General features: G+C 47.7%; 1 protein-coding gene across 1 annotated transcript; it reads right to left on the reverse strand.

The window, feature by feature from the left end:
* Positions 1–266: 266 nt before the first annotated feature.
* GTF2A2 (general transcription factor IIA subunit 2) lies at positions 267–15,210 on the reverse strand. Its single transcript, XM_077263930.1, has 4 exons — positions 14,893–15,210; positions 9,303–9,407; positions 1,722–1,848; positions 267–558 (listed from the first exon to the last, which is right to left on the reverse strand). The coding sequence occupies exons 1-4, from the start codon at positions 14,962–14,964 to the stop codon at positions 533–535; spliced, it is 330 nt and encodes a 109-aa protein (XP_077120045.1). The 5' UTR covers positions 14,965–15,210; the 3' UTR covers positions 267–532.
* Between the last annotated feature and the right edge of the window lie 284 nt (positions 15,211–15,494).

Here is a 15,494-nt window from a genome sequence, read left to right on the forward strand (position 1 = left end):
ACAAAGCCACGTTCTGGTCTTGTAGGCTGACAGAGGAAGCCCCCTGTGACAATCTCTGGGTGCTGGCAGCAGACTGCAGGGGTGGTCCTGCTGCTGACATGCGGGCAGTGACAGTGTGAGTCCTGTGGGAACTGCCTGTGCCATACAGCGGCTGTAAGTGGGGACATGTTGGGATTTCGTTTGTGTATCCTTCACACAGTGTTCCTGTACCTACCAACTAAAGCCAATTTTAGGTTTTCTTGGGCCATGTAAACACATTAATATAGTTGCCTTTTTCATACACATTTATTAAATAAAAGTTTATTAGACATATTTCCAAAAATGAAAACAAAAAGGCAACTTCACATCTGTATTAAAAAAAAGTTTGTATAGCAACTTCTGAGTACTAGAAGGTGAGACTACTAAAATCTCTGCGCTCCTGTGTGAAGGGGACAGCTCCTGGGCGTGATCATTGTCATAAATAAACAGTCTTGTCAATGGCTTCTTAGGAAGGCCACAAATCCACGGAGACCGGAGAGTCGTCCTGTGCCGCTCACTCTGCTGTGTTCGAGCCGGTATCTACAGGGAAAAGAAACATCAGTGGTCAGACTGCCTTCATACGGGTCACACACAGTGCGGACACGTCTCCACTGAGGACCACGCAGCTTTTCCTGACACTTTGCACTTTATTCACCAAATGTTTTTAGCTTTGATCCATTAGGTCACAACTGCTATCAGTGAGGGCTTGGGGAGCATTACACAATGGAGGCTTCGGTAATCTGACATTACCTCTTGTTTGATTAGTGGCTTAGGTCGCTGCTCTATTCCTGCACTATACTTTGCACTGCAGCTCAATCTGTCACAGAAGCAACTCCAGGATATGTAATCATGTTTTGGCCCAATAGTGAAGAAATTCTGAGATTAGTAGTGCCCGCAATTCATCTACCGGTACTATATTCCTGATTTGTGAGCCTACATTTTGTTCCTCGGCAGTACCAAATAACCATAAATCTGACCACCCATGTAACACAGCGTCCTTTGTGAGTTATAGGAACGCAGACGGAGAAGTGGTCAAAATGGACACCGTGTGAATGATCCGCGTAGTCAAAGTAAGGGTCAGGGGTAACAACCAGAAAGAAGTCGCCAACATTTACCAGACGGCTGGTCATGCTTTATCCTTAGGTCTGCCCGTAATAGAGTGCTTATTTAAAGCCACCCTCATGGTCATGCATGTGAGCCACCACTCTAGTCATTGGCCAGAAAACAGATGGCGGTCACATGGACAACACTCGACTCGTTCCAGCAATGCCAAGGACCACGCATGGAGCCCTGGTTTTTTTTTTTTTTTTGGGGGGGGGGGGGGGGATTTGCTGACTCGGAACAACTTCTGCTACATATATAGCGGCTGGCCCACAAGTTCAGCAGGGAGCATGGAGACTGGAGTCCAGATTGTATGGTCATACAGATGAATTGTTAAAAATTACAAGGATTAACAAAAAGAGGTTGTGTCTGATATGGCGAGTTGACCCCACTACAGTGAGTGAAGCTGAGCTGCTATACCATACACGACCAGTGGTCAGGGGTGGTGCGGTTTCTGAAAGAAAGCAGCCATGTTTTCCCAATTATGGACAACTCCTTTAACCACTAAAGAAAAAAGATCATGTAGAACACGAGACATGTGCAATAAACGAGGAAATTCGGGTCCCGAGCCGTCATTGCGAAGGTTTCCAGCAGGATCTTACTTTTTCCATCACAGGCTACAATCTTTACTTTGTCCACTTTCACAAGATCCGTCACTTCTCTGAACTCCACATCATTTAGCACGAACGTCCACACGTTGTCACAGAATCTGTAGGTATTTAAGGATCCCTGAATGGAAACACAAGCATGGCAGATTAGATAGCATGAGTATAGTGTGTAGAGAAGGAAAAGCTGGACAAAGCGCAATAGGGTCTTATCCAAGTATAGAAGGGTGATGTGCCCCCATATAGGCGGGGTGTGAGTGACCGCTGCTGCAACATCCACACATGATCAACTTCGTGATGTACAAACAGGAAAAGCAGATTTCAAATGCGCTGATGAAGCCAACATCGGGATATTGGAATCCGCAGCGCATTTAAAATCACTTTACCTGCTTGTACATGATAAAGAAGGAAAGATGCTCGGGTGCCTATACTGATAGCGTCAGATCTCCTTCAGGGGCCAGAGCTGTGAGCCCCTGGGGAAGTCCAGGGGCCAGCCAGGCATCATATACATGGCCGTCAATATGTCAATGGGACAAAGCGTAGCCAGACATGGCTTCCCCCGGTGATGGCAGCTAGTAGGAAGGAGGAACACAAGGTATACAGGTCCTTCTCAAAAAATTAGCATATAGTGTTAAATTTCATTATTTACCATAATGTAATGATTACAATTAAACTTTCATATATTATAGATTCATTATCCACCAACTGAAATTTGTCAGGTCTTTTATTGTTTTAATACTGATGATTTTGGCATACAACTCCTGATAACCCAAAAAACCTGTCTCAATAAATTAGCATATTTCACCCGTCCAATCAAATAAAAGTGTTTTTTAATAACAAACAAAAAAACCATCAAATAATAATGTTCAGTTATGCACTCAATACTTGGTCGGGAATCCTTTAGCAAAAATGACTGCTTCAATGCGGCGTGGCATGGAGGCAATCAGCCTGTGACACTGCTGAGATGTTATGGAGGCCCAGGATGCTTCAATAGCGGCCTTAAGCTCATCCAGAGTGTTGGGTCTTGCGTCTCTCAACTTTCTCTTCACAATATCCCACAGATTCTCTATGGGGTTCAGGTCAGGAGAGTTGGCAGGCCAATTGAGCACAGTAATACCATGGTCAGTAAACCATTTACCAGTGGTTTTGGCACTGTGAGCAGGTGCCAGGTCGTGCTGAAAAATGAAATCTTCATCTCCATAAAGCATTTCAGCCGATGGAAGCATGAAGTGCTCCAAAATCTCCTGATAGCTAGCTGCATTGACCCTGCCCTTGATGAAACACAGTGGACCAACACCAGCAGCTGACATGGCACCCCACACCATCACTGACTGTGGGTACTTGACACTGGACTTCAGGCATTTTGACATTTCCTTCTCCCCAGTCTTCCTCCAGACTCTGGCACCTTGATTTCCGAATGACATGCAAAATTTGCTTTCATCAGAAAAAAGTACTTGGGACCACTTAGCAACAGTCCAGTGCTGCTTCTCTGTAGCCCAGGTCAGGCGCTTCTGACGCTGTTTATGGTTCAAAAGTGGCTTTACCTGGGGAGTGCGGCACCTGTAGCCCATTTCCTGCACACGCCTGTGCACGGTGGCTCTGCATGTTTCCACACCAGACTCAGTCCACTGCTTCCTCAGGTTCCCCAAGGTCTGGAATCGGTCCTTCTCCACAATCTTCCTCAGGGTCCGGTCACCTCTTCTCGTTGTACAGCGTTTTCTGCCACATTGTTTCCTTCCAACAGACTTACCATTGAGGTGCCTTGATACAGCACTCTGGGAACAGCCTATTTGTTGAGAAATTTCTTTCTGGGTCTTACCCTCTTGCTTGAGGGTGTCAATGATGGCCTTCTTGACATCTGTCAGGTCGCTAGTCTTACCCATGATGGGGGTTTTGAGTAATGAACCAGGCAGGGAGTTTTTAAAAGCCTCAGGTATCTTTTGCATGTGTTTAGAGTTAATTAGTTGATTCAGAAGATTAGGGTAATAGGTCGTTTAGAGAACCTTTTCTTGATATGCTAATTTATTGAGACAGGTTTTTTGGGTTATCAGGAGTTGTATGCCAAAATCATCAGTATTAAAACAATAAAAGACCTGACAAATTTCAGTTGGTGGATAATGAATCTATAATATATGAAAGTTTAATTGTAATCATTACATTATGGTAAATAATGAAATTTAACACTATATGCTAATTTTTTGAGAAGGACCTGTATATGAACATTAAACTACACATGTACTGCAATAATTAGGTCACTGACGTATTTCTATATATCTATTCTATTCTGACGGGTAACTTAATATTTCATATTTACATGGTTTAGCACTAAAGAGTGCAACTTTATTTGTTATAGATAGAGATGGCTACTCTTAGTTTGCACCTGTACACACCAGTTTTCAGTTTTTTGTTATTTGTAAATTTACTGTACTTGGCTGATGAAATGTCGGGATTCCTATGAGATTGGTGTGTAAAAATCGGACGGCATACGCATGGTCCATGTGCCGTGCTATTTTCTCTTTCTCGCACCTATTGACTTGCATTGGTGAGTCTCATCCGATATACGTGACCACTAGCAACATGCTGCAATTTTTTTCTCAGTCCGATTCGAGCCGAGAAAAAAAAAAAATTGAAGATGAACATAATCAAAGACTATCATTAGTCAGAGTGCAATCCAATTTTTTTAAACGTAGATGAGTATGAGCCCTCAGCCCCAGTTACAGGGAAATGTCAGCTTCTTGCCTGCATGCATTGCACAGCTGACTGGGTGTCCCAGGACCAAGCACCAACTGTTCCTTCCCTACACTCTGAAACAACAGGAATGCAGGGTTCGGCAAAGGAAGCACTGACAGTGATTCCTAATCTATAGAAACAAGTGCTTCCTGGTTCATCCCTGTGTGTACAGAGATTATCAATTACCAAGTCTACCTTCTCTGTGGAAAATCTGTCTGACAGTCGGCTCCCCACCCCCACAACTGTACAATCTGTTTGGAGTGCACTGTGTTAGAACAGTTTGAGAAGTACTGGGGCCCTCACCTCTCTGAGTGCCAAACATTAGGGCCTTGAGGATTACCCCCTGAAACTGACGGAAGGTCCCCGCATTGCCTGCAGATTGGAACAGCACAAACGCATTGAACAGTGCCATCTGTACAATGTGCACAGCCAATTTTTTGTACCATACTTTGGCTTTTCGCATGGCACTGTATGGTTTGAGGACCTGATCTAAGAGATCTACACCCCCCCATGTACCGATTGTAATCCAAGATACAATCTGTTAGGGCTGGCGGAACGCACCAAGTATATTTAGATATAATTATTGGTGCGTTCGCAAGCCCGGGGTCCACAGTGCAGGAGACGAACCTGCTGCTAGCAAATGGTGGCACAATATGGCGGTAGAAGCAAACTCTGTTACTTCACAGAGTCGCACAGAAGGGAAAACGCTGTGCCCTGTTAGCGTCACAGGGGAACACAGCTGCCTAACAGAGCAAAAGCAATCAGTGGTCAGGGAGTAGCAAGCACACAAACACCTCCTCTCCGGTGGAGCCGGAATTCTAATGGCTGTACGCCAGCCCTGAATTCACCATACAAACTCCTCAACGGAGGTGCCGGTATTCCAATGGCTTATTTCAGCCGGACCCTGACCACAAGCTGACAAGACCACTGAATAGCAAAAGCTCATGACATAAGCTGATCCTAGCGCATGGTCGTGCGGCCATGCAAGCCTTTTATAGCTGCAGCAACTTCAGGACCTTCCTAGAGGATCAATGGGAGTTGCCACAGTACCTGAGCAACTTCAGGACCTTCCTAGAGGACCAATGGGAGCTGCTGCAGTACCTGAGCATGTGACCCCTGACCTCCAATGAGGTTTTACCTTGGGCATGCTCAGAAGGGGAAAAGCAGGACTTAGTCCCAGAGACGTCAGCTCGCCGTAGACCAGTACTGGCTACAATGGCTGAGCCTGGAAAGGCAGAGATAACCATCCGCACAGTATCAGGCTGAGCCAGACGCTGGGACCGACGTCTCCGCTGAGCAGACTCCACTGCGGCTCGAGAAGAATGGGAGACCGCAGCGGAGATGGTTCGAGACTCCCCCTGTGCAGAGGCAGGAACTCGATCCCTAACACAATCTGGCTTTCGGACTTGAGCTGTGGTCCCACGAACACTGACAAGGGAGCTGTTGTCACGGTGTATGGTGGTCAGGATAAGGACATCCCTTTTGTCCTTATAATTGACCATTAGCATGTTGTCGCTGCATTGGGCTCCGCTTTCACCTTTTGTCAGCGTTTACCCAATTAGCGGCTTAGGGAGGCCTCGTTGATTTTTTTCGCACGGTGCCACATGCAACTGTAGCTCTGACAGAGTATCTTGAGGGGGATGCTGGTGTAGAAGTTATCAATGTAGAGGTGATAACCCTTATACAGCAATGGGTGCAGCAATTCCCACACAATTTTCCCACTCACCACAGGACAGGGGGGCATTCAGGGAGGTTAATCTAGGTGTCCTTCCCCTCGTAGACCCTATATCTGAGGGTGTACCCTGAGGTACTCTCGCAGTTTGTACAGTTTTCTTCCGTACCTGTACCTCTTACTGGGCAGGTATTGTTGAAATTTTAGCCTCCATTTGAAATGAAGCAGAGATTCATCTATAGTGATGTCCCTCTGGGGTGTCTACGCATCATCAAATTTTCTGCTGAAGTGGTCAACCACTGGAAGAATTTTATATAGACAATCAAAGTTTGGATCATCTCGGGGAGGACACTGCACATTATTACTACAATGCTAACATTTTTGGATCTCCTCAAATCGTGTCCTTGTCATGGCCATGCGGAATACCGGTGTGGTGTAGAGAATATCAGTACTCCAGTATTGCCAAATCTCTGGTTTTCGGATTATGCCCATATGCAGCACAATTCCCCAAAATGTCATCATCTCTCTGGCATTTACAGGGGTCCATCTGGCGTATGATGAAGTGGGATTTTGGGTGAAAAATTGTTGGGCATACATTTATTTTTTCATCACTGAAAATGAATTTGAAGAAGTCAATTTCAGTGAGGCCAGTGGTGTCAAACTGGATTCCTGAGCTGCCAATGAATTCCAGAATGATGGGCTGAACATTTTTTTTTTGTAGGGGAAGGTGCAATCCATATGGGAACAATTGCTGCAGGAGTTGCCTGGGTCCTAGAGCGCCTTACTGGGGTCCTTCCTCACTAGAAGAGGAGGAGGAGGAGGAATGTGGGATCTTCCTCACTGCATGAATCCGTGTCGGAGGCAAGGAAGGCATAAGCCTCCTCTGGTGAATAGCGTCTTCTTGACGAATGGACCATTTTTTTTTTTTTTTACATCTTTTTCAAAACCCTGAGGATATGTGTATAAGTGGTGCTTTTACATGCGTAATGTGTGTGTGGGGCTTGTGTATAGGGTACTATTTATTAGAAAAGAAAAAGTACAAAGAAAAAAATGTAGAAGAAACACTTAGAAGAAAAAAAGAAAGCAAAAATCAGATGTGTAAAAAAAAAAAAAAAAAAAGTTTGTATAAAATAAGTTAGATGGTCACTACACTAATGCCCTCTCTATAAATGTACCCGATGTAACATTTTTTTTTTTTTTACAAAAGAAAACGTCACAATATGACGTACCCTAATGCACTAGAAATTACCCAGCGATTTTTTTTTGCATAAAAAAAATAAATAAATAAGACGCTACCTCCTACCTATAAAACTACTCTATATTTTTTTTTCTCTAAAACAAGATCGTTCGTCACTAACATTGTGACGTCTGCTACACTAACACACTACCTCACTACCTCTAAAACTACGCTGTACTATTTTTTTTTCTTCTCTAAAGCAAGATCAGTCGTCACCAAACCCAGTGACGCTGGCTACACTAACAATACCTCGCTACCATTAAAAATACTCTGTACTAACTACTATTATTTCTTAAAATAAAAAATCAGATGTCGCTTAGACTGCCATGTCCACTACGCTAATTAACTTAAAAAAGAAAAAGTCCTGTGGCGCAGTCTCTGACCAGCAGCGGTACTGATCAGAGCACTGCAGGCACAGGAAGAGCACAAATGTTCTGCGCAGGACTCCGTGCACATAAAAATAAGCGCAAAAAAGTACACTAAAAATTCAAATGGAGGGGGGGAGGGGGTGGTGGGTGCTGGAACAGGGTTGGGGGGACTGGGAGGTGTCTCAGAGGAGGGGATGGGAGAGCACAGATCGCAGGAGGATCTCAGCACAGATGGACGCTGGAACCGGAGGCAGGAGATATCACACTGGCCACCAATGAATTCTTTACTCAGGTGACACAGAGTGGCTAGAGAACCGCCCTGCAAGCCAAATCTGAGACAAAGATGGTGTGCAGGGCGGTGATCGCTGTTTTAGATTAACCCCTTTGGCGCTGATTGGCCAGAAACTATTGTTCAGCCAATCAGCGCCAAAGGGGTTAATCAGGTGAGGTGACGTCGCGATCACCCCACCCAGTGTGACGGCTGTAATTGGTGCTGTGTCACACAGCATTGATGACAGCATGTCACATTTTTTTTTTTTTACTTTTTTGACATATTGCTGTGATTGGCCAATTCTGACCTGCCAGCCAATCACAGCAATCGCCGATGAAGGCGGTACAAACCCCCGGGGCAATGTGCCAGGATGGCCTGCTGTCAGGGTCAGCAGCCATCGTAACCCGAACACCGCGCGGTGACCAGAAATGATGCCGCCGTACATATACCGCTCTTTGCGGGAACGCACCTCCCACAAAGCAGTATATGTACGGCGCATGTTGGGAAGGGGTTAAAGTAAATGCCAACATGGAGATAGGATAGGGGGTGCTTGAAGCTGGATGTGGTGGGAGTGCTTGTATCCCCTGGATACAAGCATATTTCCTAAATATTATATCTGTGGGGAAGCTTTGGCTGTCATTAGAGCAATAATGGGGGCTCTTGGCATCACTACTGTGGAGGAGGCGGAAACTGGATGCACTACTCAGTGTGAAGGGAGGGCTCTGGATATGGCTTGTAACCATATCTCAGACCTGAATGTGGCCATCAACACAGGAAAGGTTGGTGACCACTGTCCTACAGGTTTTTCCGGTTTTATAGAATTATTAATGGCTAACACTGACGATTGTAGGATAGGTTATCCATACAAGATCAGTGGGGGTTCAATATGGACAGCCTCATTGCTGAAGTCACCACCGTAGCTCCATGGCCCCTGCCGCGTGCTGCACCACCTCTCCAGGTCTAGGTATGAACACTGACAAGCTTAGGAATGTGTGGAACAGTTATCATTCATAGACAGCACAGGAATGCCTTCTAAATGGTAATAAAATGAAAGGTTGCAGATGTGCTTTATCATAAAGCCCTACATTGTGTCTCACAGCTCCCATGATGTGGAGTTGAGTACTAGATGGGCAGATATTTTTCAGCTGAGTAACCTCATAGGTTTAGGACTGACCAGTCCATGTTCAGTGAAGCTGGATTATTGAAAATTACAGTTGGATTAAGTAATAGAAATTCCCTTTACACAGAAGGTGGTCCCGATCCCTCCAGCAGCTGATGTGTAAGCCTCTGATGTTCTTACCCGGAAGTTGACTCTGTTTCGGACCCGGTGAGCCAGCGCCGAGTTGATTGCCTTGTCAAACTGCAGCAGCACTTGGAGAGCGAGCTGTGGGTTGATTTGCTGAGACTGGAACATAAAAGATAAATCAGATACATATATTGCTGATTATCCACAGTTACTTCATCAACTGCTGCACCGCTGCGCAACTGAGGCTGCTGTATTCCTGTTGTAGGTACAATAGGAGCCAATATAATACAGGCATGTTTCACAGGGTGGGGTGCAATTGGGGGGAGTCCTAGATTAACAGCCTGCAGAGGCTCCCCACAGACAGCTGCGATACTCATCAATGTGACCTGTAAATGGCATCTGCAGAAATACCGAGGGGAACATAACCTAAGCTTAACTATGCTACATATTGAAGTGTGACTTGTAGACCAAAGAAAGATATTATATGATGCAATAAGGATCAGAGAGCTTTAGGGTATGTCCCCTCTTCTCCCCCCCCCCGACAGTAAATGCTGCGGGTTGGACGCTGCGTACATCCGCAGCGTCCAGCCAGATGTTACAGCATAGTGGATGGGATTTCAAGAAATCCCATGCCCCAACGTCTGTGGTTTACCTGCGGAGACGGACATGCGGCACGTCTCTCCAGACCGCAGCATGTCTATTTATCTTGCGGAGACGCGATTCTCCACAAAATACAGTACAGACCAAAAGTTTGGACACACCTTCTCATGTAAAGATTTTTCTGTATTTTCATGACTATGGAAATTGTACATTCACACTGAAGGCATCAAAACTATGAATTAACACATGTGGAATTATATACTTAACAAAAAAGTGTGAAACAACTGAAAATATGTCTTATATTCTAGGTTCTTCAAAGTAGCCACCTTTTGCTTTGATGACTGCTTTGCACACTCTTGGCATTCTCTTGATGAGCTTCAAGAGGTAGTCACCGGGAATGGTTTTCAATTCACAGGTGTGCCCTGTCAGGAAAAATCTTTAAATGAGGTGTGTCCAAACTTTTGGTCTGTACTGTAAATCTCACCTGTACAACGTATTGGACGCGGTGATTCCGTACGGTTCAATGAACACATGCGGAATCACCTGCGCTCAAAAGCCAGCAGCACTTTGGACGGAGCGAACATGTGCTGTGTCCAAAGCGCTGCCTAATATTGACCGTGTATACAATACTCAATCTATTCCTTAACAGGAGGCAGGGGGTAAACGAGGGGAAAGAGAAGTCGATAGCGCTGATGAGATAAATTAAGTTTTTTATATTCGCTTGTAATATTGATTTACGCAAAGTCCATAGGAAATAAATACAGTTCCCATTTAATCAGACCAATAATTAGCAAACAAGCGTTTATAAGAACGAGGGACCAGGATGATCACCATGTACGTTGGTGCCATATAAATAATGGGATTTATAATAATGACGGCAATCAGCCCACAAAGGAGCATAGAGCCTGATCATTGGGTGATGATGCCATACAGGGACAGAGCAATTGGATTAACGATTATCTATCTCCTGACTGCTTCTGATGCCCAATGTGAACAGGACCAGAAACCTTGTATGCAGTCCATTGGGCCACCATTGGCTAATGGATATGGGCCTTTAGTTGTAACGGATTCATCCTTTGCAAAGGGAGAAGTAAAAGATATCATCACAGGAGGAGGCACTAGTGATGAGCGAGCTCAGATATCACAGTATCCGAGTATCTTGGGCGTGCTCGAGTAATATGTTACAGTGCCCTCGGCTGTTCGACAGCTGCAACACATGGGAGGATTGCCTAAAAAACAGGGAATCCCCACGTGTTAAGCTGTCAAACAGCTGCGAATCATGCAGCCGCGGGGACTCGAACATGTTACTAGAGCATGCCCGACATCCTCGGAAAACACGATATCGGAGCTCACTCGCTCATCACTAGATGGCACCAATCTGACTCCTGACCTTAGTACCAGTTCAGACCTACTGGTAAAGACAGGAATCTGACACCTGATAGGCGCAGTGATGGATGCACATCCGGTTGTCAGCGTAAAGCTCATGGATCGGATATCTTGCGCAGTTAAATTGGTAATACAGGATTATGAGGGGCGGATCACTGGGCTCCTATATACTGGTGGCAGGAGAGTGGGGGAGGGGATGACACCTGCACCTATATACTGGTGGCAGGAGAGTGGGGGAGGGGATGACACCTGCACCTATATACTGGTGGCAGGAGAGTGGGGGAGGGGATGACACCTGCACCTATATACTCATGGCAGGAGAGTGGAGGAGGGGATAACACCTGCACCTATATACTGGTGGCAGGAGAGTGGGGGAGGGGATGACACCTGCACCTATATACTCATTGCAGGAGAGTGGGGGAGGGGATGACACTTGCACCTATATAATAATAAATAATAATAATTTTTATTTATATAGCGCCAACATATTCCGCAGCGCTTAACAACTTATAGAGGGGACTTGTACAGACAATAGACATTACAGCATAACAGAAATCACAGTTCAAAATAGATACCAGGAGGAATGAGGGCCTGCTCGCAAGCTTACAAACTATGAGGAAAAGGGGAGACACGAGAGGTGACAGGTGGGAGGAGGGGATGACACCTGCACCTATATACTGGTGGCAGGAGAGTGGGGGAGGGGATGACACCTGCACCTATATACTCGTTGCAGGAGAGTGGGGGAGGGGATGACACTTGCACCTATATACTCGTGGCAGGAGAGTGGGGGAGGGGATGACACCTGCACCCATGTACTGGTGGCAGGACAGTGGAGGAGGGGATGACACCTGCACCTATATACTGGTGGCAGGAGAGTGGGGGAGGGGATGACACCTGCACCTATATACTGGTGGCAGGAGAGTGGGGGAGGGGATGACACCTGCACCTATATACTGGTGGCAGGAGAGTGGGGGAGGGGATGACACCTGCACCTATATACTGGTGGCAGGAGAGTGGGGGAGGGGATGACACCTGCACCTATATACTGGTGGCAGGAGAGTGGGGGAGGGGATGACACCTGCACCTATATACTGGTGGCAGGAGAGTGGAGATGACACCTGCACCTATATACTGGTGGCAGGAGAGTGGAGGAGGGGATGACACCTGCACCTATATACTGGTGGCAGGAGAGTGGAGGAGGGGATAACACCTGCATATATGTACTGGCAGGACAGTGGGGGAGGGGATGACACCTGCACCTATATACTGGTGGCAGGAGAGTGGGGGAGGGGATGACACCTGCACCTATATACTGGTGGCAGGAGAGTGGGGGAGGGGATGACACCTGCACCTATATACTGGTGGCAGGAGAGTGGAGATGACACCTTACCCTATATACTGGTGGCAGGAGAGTGGAGGAGGGGAGAACACCTGCATATATGTACTGGCAGGACAGTGGGGGAGGGGATGACACCTGCACCTATATACTGGTGGCAGGAGAGTGGAGGAGGGGATGACACCTGCACCTATATACTGGTGGCAGGAGAGTGGGGGAGGAGATGACACTTGCACCTATATACTGGTGGCAGGAGAGTGGGGGAGGGGAGAACACCTGCATATATGTACTGGCAGGACAGTGGGGGAGGGGATGACACCTGCACCTATATACTGGTGGCAGGAGAGTGGAGGCGGGGATGACACCTGCACCTATACACTGGTGGCAGGAGAGTGGGGGAGGGGATGACACCTGCACCTATATACTGGTGGCAGGAGAGTGGGGGAGGGGATGACATCTGCACCTATATACTGGTGGCAGGAGAGTGGGGGAGGGGATGACATCTGCACCTATATACTGGTGGCAGGAGAGTGGGGGAGGGGATGACACCTGCACCTATATACTGGTGGCAGGAGAGTGAAGGAGGGGATGACACTTGCACCTATATACTGGTGATAGGACAGTGGAGGAGGGAATGACACCTGCACCTATATACTGGTGGCAGGAGAGTGGAGGAGGGAATGACACCTGCACCTATATACTGGTGGCAGGAGAGTGGGGGAGGGGATGACACCTGCACCTATATACTGGTGGCAGGAGAGTGGGGGAGGGGATGACACCTGCACCTATATACTGGTGGCAGGAGTGGAGGAGGGGATGACACCTGCACCTATATACTGGTGGCAGGAGAGTGGGGGAGGGGATGACACCTGCACCTATATACTGGTGGCAGGAGAGTGGGGGAGGGGATGACACCTGCACCTATATATTGGTGGCAGGAGAGTGGAGGAGGGGATGACACCTGCACATGTGTACTGGCAGGAGAGTGGAGATGACACCTGCACCTATATACTGGTGGCAGGAGAGTGGGGGAGGGGATGACCCTTGCACCTATATACTGGTGGCAGGAGAGTGGGGGAGGGGATGACCCTTGCACCTATATACTGGTGACAGGACAGTGGAGAAGGGAATGACACCTGCACCTATATACTGGTGGCAGGAGAGTGGGGGAGGGGATGACACTTGCACCTATATACTGGTGACAGGACAGTGGAGGAGGGAATGACACCTGCACCTATATACTGGTGGCAGGAGAGTGGAGGAGGGAATGACACCTGCACCTATATACTGGTGGCAGGAGAGTGGAGGAGGGAATGACACCTGCACCTATATACTGGTGGCAGGAGAGTGGGGGAGGGGATGACACCTGCACCTATATACTGGTGGCAGGAGAGTGGGGGAGGGGATGACACCTGCACCTATATACTGGTGGCAGGAGAGTGGGGGAGGGGATGACACCTGCACCTATATACTGGTGGCAGGAGAGTGGAGATGACACCTTACCCTATATACTGGTGGCAGGAGAGTGGAGGAGGGGAGAACACCTGCATATATGTACTGGCAGGACAGTGGGGGAGGGGATGACACCTGCACCTATATACTGGTAGCAGGAGAGTGGAGGAGGGGATGACACCTGTACCTATATACTGGTGGCAGGAGAGTGGGGGAGGGGATGACACCTGCATCTATATACTGGTGGCAGGAGAGTGGAGGCGGGGATGACACCTGCACCTATATACTGGTGGCAGGAGAGTGGAGGAGGGGATGACACCTGCACCTATATACTGGTGGCAGGAGAGTGGAGGAGGGGATGACACCTGCACCTATATACTGGTGGCAGGAGAGTGGAGGAGGGGATGACACCTGCACATATGTACTGGCAGGAGAGTGGAGATCACACTTGCACCTATATACTGGTGGCAGGAGAGTGGAGGAGGGAATGACACCTGCACCTATATACTGGTGGCAGGAGAGTGGGGGAGGGGATGACACCTGCACCTATATACTGGTGGCAGGAGAGTGGGGGAGGGGATGACACTTGCACCTATATACTGGTGACAGGACAGTGGAGGAGGGAATGACACCTGCACCTATATACTGGTGGCAGGAGAGTGGAGGAGGGAATGACACCTGCACCTATATACTGGTGGCAGGAGAGTGGGGGAGGGGATGACACCTGCACCTATATACTGGTGGCAGGAGAGTGGGGGAGGGGATGACACCTGCACATATGTACTGGCAGGACAGTGTTGGAGGGCATTATACCTGCACCTCTAATGGTGGCTCCCCGCACACCACTGCTCAGTGCTCTGACGCACTCACCTGGATCAGCTCGTCCAAGCTCTCCTGCAGACTGTTGCCCAGAGTGGTATTCCTATACAGCTGATAAGCCATGACTTAAGGTGGTCAAACTCCCGTTGACCAGTCCCTACTTTGCTGCCAGCGGTCCCCTACGAACAAACGATTATGGGAAAAGGTAACGGCTAAAAATCCCGGCACTTCCTGCAAAACACAACACCGGAAGCTCTTGGACACTCAGCAGTAATGCGCATGCGTTAGGCACTTTCGCAAAAGTCCCATTTCCGGCGCATGCGCAAGTGACTGCCGTTGTGGGTCATTGCTTGATGACGTCCTCATTGAGAAGCGAATCAGCTACCACTGCGGGTCACGTGTGCATCGTAACCGGAAGTAAACTAGTGTCGTAATGACGTATGGAAGGTAGAAAGGCATTGTGGGGAACTGTGGATTGTTTGCCCAGTTCGTGCCTGACTGCCTGTTGTCATGGTGATCGTTTTTTTTGCTACAGCAATGTCTCCTCATGTCCTTACTACTACAGCTAAAACTACAGCCGTTTTCCATGGCGGACCGCACTTAGGCCGTTATCCGTCCAAACCCTTAACCCCTTCACCTCCTTGGGGTTTTCC

Source organism: Ranitomeya variabilis, chromosome 5 (genome assembly GCF_051348905.1).
Source record: "Ranitomeya variabilis isolate aRanVar5 chromosome 5, aRanVar5.hap1, whole genome shotgun sequence".
NCBI lineage: Eukaryota > Metazoa > Chordata > Amphibia > Anura > Dendrobatidae > Ranitomeya > Ranitomeya variabilis.